The sequence below is a fragment of the Mesitornis unicolor genome, unplaced genomic scaffold (genome assembly GCF_000695765.1).
Source record: "Mesitornis unicolor isolate BGI_N332 unplaced genomic scaffold, ASM69576v1 scaffold1069, whole genome shotgun sequence".
Lineage (NCBI taxonomy): Eukaryota > Metazoa > Chordata > Aves > Mesitornithiformes > Mesitornithidae > Mesitornis > Mesitornis unicolor.
Genome location: NW_010208992.1, coordinates 3,254 through 12,137, shown reverse-complemented (window position 1 = coordinate 12,137; position 8,884 = coordinate 3,254). Strand labels below are relative to the sequence as shown.

The 8,884-nt window shown below is 42.1% G+C and overlaps 1 protein-coding gene across 1 annotated transcript; it reads left to right on the top strand.

The window, feature by feature from the left end:
- Positions 1-6: 6 nt before the first annotated feature.
- Positions 7-8,096, top strand: MPPE1 (metallophosphoesterase 1; the record flags this gene model as incomplete). The annotated part of the gene is made up of 9 exons (XM_010192699.1): positions 7-212; positions 1,079-1,187; positions 1,509-1,612; positions 1,910-1,990; positions 3,968-4,076; positions 4,980-5,051; positions 5,163-5,285; positions 6,057-6,197; positions 7,616-8,096. Coding segments are annotated over 9 exons (1,128 nt in total), but the record flags the coding sequence as incomplete, so codon positions are not given.
- Positions 8,097-8,884: the final 788 nt, after the last annotated feature.

Below are 8,884 nucleotides of genomic sequence, written 5' to 3'. Positions count from 1 at the left end.
CTGAAACTTGTGTGCTTTGTCAGCTCAGTGTTACTATTTTGTGAATTTTTAATTTATTATGTGGTAATTTTTCAATGTCGATGGCCAGAAGTGAAAGGTGAAGCTCACATGGGTAAAAAAGAGACTTCAACTTCAGTCCTAAAGGCCATGATTTTAGCTGATACTCACCTGCTTGGTGAAATCAAAGGACATTGGCTGGATAAGCTAAGAAGGTAATAATTTTTTGAATAATTTCTATTCTGCTTTTCGAGTTTTTAGTAGTAGCTAATGAGACAAACATTTAAAACCAATGTTGTGGTGCTTGTAAGAAGAGTGCGTGCTGCCTCTGCCTTGCCTGTTTGAATCTGCGCTGGTTAATAAGCCAGCATGGAAAGGTTAATGCATGGCACCTGCTGAGGCAGTGCAGTCTTGAATGCTCGGGTAGTATGGGGCTGCAGGTGCCTGAGCATTTTCGATGGGTCAGGTGAGTCTTCTCCAATGTGTTACTATTTTATAGAATGCCTTAAAAATGAGCCGGATAGATAACTTGGATGTCCCAATAGCCAACACCTTTAACTGCAGAGATAAGGAAGCTGATAGAAGCTTGCCTCTGTAGTAGAAAAATAGGTGGCAAAATCACATTTAAAGACAAAGATAATCCAGTCTTTGCTTACAAAGCCATGTTGTTTCTGTTAGTCCAAACAAAAAAAAAAGCAGAATGCTCAAAGAAAGTACCAATTCTACCACGATACAAACATTATAAACTCTTGCTGCAGAAACAATAGCATAGTAAAACACATGCAATAATTCACTGTTCTGGTTAATTGTTGTTTTTTAATGGAATTCTAATAAATAAAAAGAAACAAACTGGTATTACTTCTTGCATGAGTTGGTCATGATTGTATTGTGGTGGAATTATCCACCAGGTAAGATGCAGCTACTGTGCTTAAACTTGATTTCTCAGTATTTAATTTGAATTTCATATTAGCGCTTTCAGTCTGTAGGAGCCATCTTCCCGTCCTGCCAGACTGTGTTTGTGTATTCAGAGTTGAGGATCCAGGGTTAGGCAGTGATGGCTGGGTACATATTTTCCTTTCAGGGAATGGCAAATGGAGAGATCTTTCCAAACTGCCTTATGGTTACTGCAGCCAGATATTGTTTTTATTCTGGGAGATGTCTTTGATGAAGGAAAATGGAGCTCACCTCAGGTATGGCATCATCAGCTCTGTTATTTAAAAAAAAAAAGAGGATTTCTTGAAGGGAAGGGATGGCAGAAGAAAGCAGACTAGGTATGCAAGGCTTGCTTTAATATTACTATTGTACTACTGGTAGAATTTCTAGTGTTTTAGATATCGGTTGAAACGTTGTGATTCTCCTTCATTTTTGGTCGTATTTTGGCACTTTCCCCCTCATATAAAAGTTATAAAATGTAAACATCTCACTGTGTGCGTGCTTCGGTATTATGTACCAGTGGTCCCCTTTGATACTGTTGAACAGCATTAATTTCTGCATTTGTTTTATTCATGCAGGCGTGGGCAGATGATGTCAGGAGATTTCGGAAAATGTTTAAGCATCCAGTTTCTACTGAGCTGGTGGTTATCGTTGGGAATCACGACATTGGGTTTCACTATGAGTAAGTCTTGTCAGCGAAAGGAGCATGCAAGAGCCAAGAATGAAACACTGGCATGCACACAGTAACTGGGTGCTCTCGCTCTGCTGTACTTGTCGAGGGTGGCTTTGCTTGCGCTGATGTGACCGGGACAGAGTGCGCTGTGGGTGTCAGAGCATCCGTAAGTTTGCTGAATGGATGTGTGATCTTGATAATGGAGCAGGGAGCTGCAGGAATGGTTTACAAACTGTAAAGCAACTGTCTCAGGTGATTTCCAATGCCAGTTTCTTACCTCAGTTGTATTTTTGCTCTGTGGCACAGAATGACTACTTACAAGGTAAATCGATTTGAAAAGGTTTTCAACTTTACTTCAGGAAAGCTGATAACTCGAAAAGGAATAAAGTGAGTAGATTTAATTTTTTTTCAATGTTTAGATTAGTGATTAGTGAGCTTGCAGACCTGAGTAATGAAAACTGAGAACTGGAAGTAGAGTTTCTAATGAAATAGTATGGTAATGCTTAACTTAGAGCCTATGTTTTTTAAAACCTTGTGATACGTTAAACATCAAATACTTTGTACAAACCCGTAGTGGAAGCTGTACTTTGAGCTAGGTGAGTTGTAACAGCTTCCTTTTAAATGGAAAAGTACTGTACAGTCCGAATCAAATTCTCTGGTTTGCCTTTTTACTTCCTTGCAGCTGGTAATGACCCATGGCTGTAAACAGAACAAGATTCAGTAAAGAAACACAAACAAACCCCCTCTGTGCTTACAAGTTAAGAGTTTCATTAATTTTAATAACTTTTTTAGTCTGCAAAACTTAACTCGTTTGAGGAATTTGAGAAAGGAGCAGTTGCTCGTTCACACTTTCTCCACAGGGTGGGGTAATAACTCACAAACTGATTTGGGCTGAAAGCAGACCTTGTTACAGGGCTTGTTCTCACAGCCGTGCCTGCGGCTGCAACTGTTTGCCCTGTGCCCTTTTGTTACTTTTAAGGCCAGGTTGGACAGGGCTTTGAGCAACCTGGTCTGGTGGGAGGTGTCCCTGCCCATGGCAGGGGGTTGCACTGGGTGATCTTTAGGGTCCCTTCCAACCCAAACCTGTCTATGATTCTGTGCAGAAACCTGACAAGGGAAAGCAATAAATAGCAGGTTTGTGGTAAGGCATTTGTCTTTAAACCTCAGATATATGACAGCAAGACCCATTGCCACTCTGCATTTGGCATATGTGCCATCAGGTTAGAATCACTCACGCAAGTGTAAAATTCAAAACCTGCAGGCTTATACTGGTTCCTGTAATTAAGCAAATGTTAAAGAGTATTCTGAACAGGTCTAGAAATGGTGTGTCCTTTTTAGGAAGATCTATCAGCTTCATGAATACTCAGTATTGTTTATCATGCAGATGTGGGGTCCTCTAGATACATGTTTCAGCTGTTTTAAAAAATAGTTATTAAGGAATATCTCCATGATAAAATATCTCCTTTGACAAAACAGCACAGCAGAATTCTTGCAGGCAGTTGCAGATTGTATGTATCATATTCATTAACTGACATGAGCTGCATTATTAGTGAAATGTTCCTGGATAAACTATTTTATAATAAATCTATGATATAAAAGCAGCTTAATTTGATAAAAGAGAATTATTTTTGTTGTTGCTGTTTTGACTGGTATCTCCTAAGTGGAGACATTCAGCCCATTTATGTCTGTAGAAGATACTGACTTGAACTGAGCGTATGTCTTGAGTCCTGAATGAGTGACTAAACAAGTATGAATCTTCTGGCAAAAGTTCAAAGTTGATTTCAAATCTACAGGGAAATATTTTTTTTAATTACAAATAAAATCCTGGTTTCTGTGTGAGGGACCACAAAGTACAAAAGTCAGTTTGTTCAGGGTAGCCAGCCAAATGCGGTGCTGTTTTGCTTTTCCGTTGTTCTGAAGAACCTGAATGTCTGAAGTTATGTCTCTGAGGTCTGAAATGTGTGTGGGGAGAGAAGCAAGTTCTCCTTCCCCTCAGAATTCAGCTTAGGGGGCTTCTAACATCCCCCTAGAATACCACTTCAGTATCTGTTATAATATTAAGAAAAAAAATCTTGAAGTGCAAACATGAAGCACAGCACACAGCACATTGTGCAACCTAATTAACAGCTGGTTATAAAGCAGCCTACCAAACAGAGAAGCAGCTGCAATAGGGATACTCAAACAGAGGGTTTATAGTTCGTCATTGCAGAAGCTGTTGCCTTCTGCTGTTTGGTTGAGCCATGTCCGACTTTGGAACACTTGCATTTGGTAAAATAAAATTGATCCCACACATGTACATGAATAGTAAATGCTTCCCTGTCCTCCCCACTCCCCTTCTTGTTGCCTACTCCCTGTATTTCCCAGCTTTGTCGTGGTGAACAGCGTAGCCATGGAGGGTGATGGCTGTGCTGTCTGCCGTGCCTCAGAGGCAAAGCTCCTGGCGCTTTCTCACAAACTGAATTGCTCCCAGCAGGTAAGAGATTGTTAAAGATCTGGTTATAGCCAGCAACTTGGCTGCTGCAGTGGGAATACCGAGACTGCAGCAAGTCAGGACATAGCTAAGACTCTCCTGAAAAAATTTGCTTCCAATTCACATTGCGACTTGTTAGCAAATCTTTCTCCTCATTTGCCTTATCATTTTGACTTAACTATTAACTGTGTTGCTCTGTGTTAATAGTTTTAACTTCCTTGTCAGTGCGGCCAACAAACAGAGGGTGTCATTTCCTCTGTTCCAAGGAACGGCAGTTCTGTAACCCTCCCTTTGACTTAAGATACATAACAACCCCTGCATTTATGGTTATGCACATTGTTGTGGTGGTTTATATTCTTTCCGTTTTCTGATTCTACTGGAGTCCTGTCTCCATAGCCTGGTCATATTTTAATTGTAGCATTTTTTAATCAAATCCAATTGCTGCTTGTATTTCATTCCTCTTCCCTTTCACATAGGCTGCCTGGATGCAGGGTAGGCAGCGTGATTGACTGGGCTGGTAGTCCATCAGGAAACCAGCTCCCAGTGGAAAAATTGCTTCTGACTGCTCGCTCTCACTCTCAGGCTGCCCTAAATCTCTTTTGCCTTGTTTGTGCAGTGAGATTCTGCTGTTGCTTTCTGCATTCAGAAAGAGAGCACCCATATTTACACTATATATGAAAAGGGGAATGAAATAATTTCCCCTTCCATCTGCAGTAGAAGCTCCTAAAAGTTTATGCTGTGGCCGGTATTTAAACACCGTACTCTGAGCTGATACTGCTTTTAGCAAAAACAAAACAACAACAAAAAGCCCTGACCCCTCAAAACCTTGCTATTGTTTAATTCCCTTCCCCACCCCTATGGTGCACGTAGGTGAAGACAGTATCTATGGATTGATTTTATTCACAGAAACCAAATCATTCCAGCAAAAGATGCAGTGATGTGGAACAGCTTCCAGCTTCAGAGCCCATCCTTTTACAGGTGTGTTGGAGGTGGGGGTGAGGCAAGGTGGTGATGTGTTTTCAGTGTATTTATTATTGTTCTGGAAAGGCCGGGTCGTTCACAACTGCCCCTTGCTTTGCATGGCTCCAGCATTACCCTCTCTATCGTAAGAGTGACGCTGAATGCAGTGGGGAAGACTCTGCCCCACCACAGGAGAAGAACATCCCATTTCAAGAAAAGTACGATGTCCTATCTCAAGAAGCATCACAGAAGGTTTGATACGTTAGGAACCTGAGTATTGGTGGGTGGGAGGGGGATGCGAGTGTAGACAGATACAGATTAAAACATTTTGGAAAGGATGTCAGCTGAGACAAACCAACCACAGCTGCTCCCACTTTAATGAGGCCTTTGAGAGGCTCCTTGTTAGAGCTGCTCCCCTGAGGATCATCATGATTGTGTCCTCGCTTCTGCTGAAGCTTCCCAGGTACAGGCCAGAAGTCCTGGCAATCTTACGCCTGCTGCAGTGCCATTACCTCCCATTTAGCATTTTGTACTTTACGTATGGTGTAGATTACTGACAAGCCTAGCAGAAAGCCACTGTTTCCCAACACTTTGAAAGCGCTGCTTTTGCTGAATTAGGATCTACAAGGACATATTCCCAGAAAATCTCATGGGCAGTAGTTGTTTTCTTCTACATAAATGTCTTCACTCAAGATTGGCAGTACGAGATTCTCCCTTAGACAAGAAAACATTGCTTTACCAAACCCAGGGTTTTTCTATTTGTGATGGCAACAGCATGCTATTGCTTTTGTTTTTCTCATCTGTATGACCAAAAATTCAGTTTTTGGGATGATGAACAAACAGGTATGATTAATATTACAATATTGACATGTCTTACTGGAAGACAGGCGTTTACACAAAATACTTTGTGAGAATATTAGAATTCCCATAATGTAATTCTGTCAGAAGAACAAAAAGGGTCTTAAGCTCAGTTTCTTTTTTATTTATGACTTAATTCTTGTGCTTTACCATTTTGTATTGTAGCTGCTCTGGTGGTTTCATCCCCGTTTGATTCTCAGTGGCCATACACACAGTGCTTGTGAAGTGCTGCACGCGGGGAAAACTCCAGAAATCAGCGTCCCGTCGTTCAGTTGGAGGAACAGAAACAACCCTAGTTTCATCATGGTAAGTTTTAATTTTTTTTTTATTTTTGTCAGATAACTTTCATAAATAAATCAACATGGCAGTCAGCTATATTTTAAAACTGATTCTACCTGTAAAAACAAAAAAAAAATAAAAAAAATTGCCTACCCACCCAACCCACTCAGTACACTGCATCCACTTTATAACGTACAGCTGTGGGAGCCACACGTTCGGTGTGGTACAAAGCAATGCTCTTCAAGGTCCAATTAGCATCTGGGTACAAGCATCTGCCATTTTCTTATAAAGAGGGTGCATTGTAAACTATTGACTCGTAAAAATCATCAGTATTGTGCACTGAACAGTAGAAAGACTAGGTTGGCTTGCTTGGTTTACCACCTCTGAAAACGAGACCGTATCCACCTCAAACTCTTTGCGTGGTGATGGTGGTTTTCAAACTTGTGCATCAGCCACGGCACACGGTGAAAAGGTTTGTCCCGTGCCAAGAGGCTGCCTCCTGGTTTCCCATTCACATTTTGTACAGTGTGTTGGTTATGCTCTCGCAGGCAGTTCCAGTGCTGAGTATATCCTTAGAGGTAAATCAATTAGTTCCCCAGTTCAAAAATAAAACAGAACTCCTAAAAACTTGGAGTAAGAAGCAAAACCTACAATCTGTTTACGGAGTAGTCTGTGACTCAGGGGACGAATCTTTCACGTGTTTTTACTGCTGTTGAGTTTAGGCTGCTTAATACACAGATAACCCCAAACTCTTAAATTCATTTTCTGCAACTGTTAGTATTTCTTGTTGAGAGTAGTTCTGTTTATTCCATGTTCCTGAGAGTAGCTGCCTTCAAACTACACCTGCTCTCTGCACACGCCAGACAGCGCATCTTCACTGCAAAACAAGAGGTTGGCTAATTAGACTTGCATCGTCTTCGCTACTGTTTCACCTCAGCCTCAGTCTGTTGTAAACTTTGAACTGCAAAGTCAAGCCAAAACCCAGTGGAGTTCTTTGTTGTTTGGAATTTGGATTAGCCAACGTGTTTTTTGCAGCATGTACTGGGTAGGAGGAGGTGGGCTTGGGGGGGAGGAAGGGGCACATTCACAAAAACCTAACTTTAGCCTGGGAAGGCTCCTTCCAGGTAGATTTACAGCAGCTAAAGTTAGGCCTCTCTTGAAGGCAGCTCGGATGAGGAGCCCAGCTCTCTATTTGTGCTAGATGGAATACAGGGAGGATTGGCCTCTGGGCTAATGTTGGCCTGGTGACTATTCCAGTTAGTGCCCAGCACTGCAAGGTACGGGCTCTTCAGCCCCTGGAGAAGGCACTGGTACTAGGAAACTGGCCCCAACCCTTGCCACGCAACACAGAAATTAGAAATGGGAGCTCTGACAGCCATGGTGTTTACTCCTGATTCAGCACCCCCTGCAACAGCAAAGTGACAGTCTCTTTGTTTCTTTTCCAGGGCAGCATGACACCAACTGACTTCTCCCTCCAAAAATGCTTCCTTCCGTATGAGAGCAGAGTCTTTACTATCTACTGTGCAGCAGGTGCTCTGCTTGTAATCCTGATACTAGCTCATTTTCAGCTTCTCACTCCACCATTTTATTTTGCTCAGCGTTTAATCAGTAAGCATAAAGCAGTATGAAGAGCCAGACATCTGCATTCAGTCACTGAAATACCAAAGCTGAGAACAGTCAAACATCAGACTATATTCATGCCAGCAAATGACCTAATTTGATTGCTAGTCTGAAGGCAGGTTGCATTTACACATACCATAGAAGTCCTATACAGCTGATATGACTACTACAGGATAAATAATTAACTGAAATGAACGTTTCATGCTGTACAAAAATACTGTATTCTACAATCAAATGAGTCCTTTTCCTGCTATAATTTTTTGTATCAAATATGTATATTAAAAGTGTAACTGTACATTATGTAAATCCTATAGCCTCATCACTTATCTGCACTAGTGTTTTACCCTGGTGGAGGCTCAGTCCTGCAAACTGGAAACGTTTCTCTGTTTTATTGCTGCGTGGCCCTTCTAATGTCTTACTTCTGTTCGTTAGGGTCAGGCAGAAACTAGGTACATCAGCACTAAGAGATGTGGATTTCCGTAACATTTTTGGGATGTCATAATTAAGGGACTGTGGTTTGGGAAGAGAAATCTGGTTCCTGACACATGGAATTGGTAGCTGACTACAATTTGCAGTTATCGTCTGCTAGACAACAACGGGAAGAAGCTCATGGATCCAGTTTGCTGATACACACTTGAAACCTGCTTGAAAGAAAAATTAGGGTGACACCTCAAGCTGCTATTTTTAAAAACATGTGCTATGATGAGCTTAAAAAAAAAAAAAAAAAAGGGCCCTATTGCATCCCGGAGATCTGTGTGGTGAGGGGCCCTCCAGTTGCCGATCTTCTGCAAGAAGGAAGGTCAAATACAGCTGCAGTAACATTATCCTATGCCTTGGCCCTCACTCTACGGACAGACAGGGACAGGAATGCGCGTTATTTTGGATTCCTGCAGGGCTGCCAGGTTCAGTCAGTGGCCGTAGCATCCCATTGTGAACCATGAGGCCGGACTGCAGCGCACCACAGAGCACAGAGAACGTAAGATCTGAGCTCTGCGTCTTCGCGTGCTGGGTGCCAGGGAAGAGGTGACAAAGCTGCCGCTTCTCCCCGCCCGCCCCAGAGGGACGATGCACACCAGGACCATCCTGCTGATGTT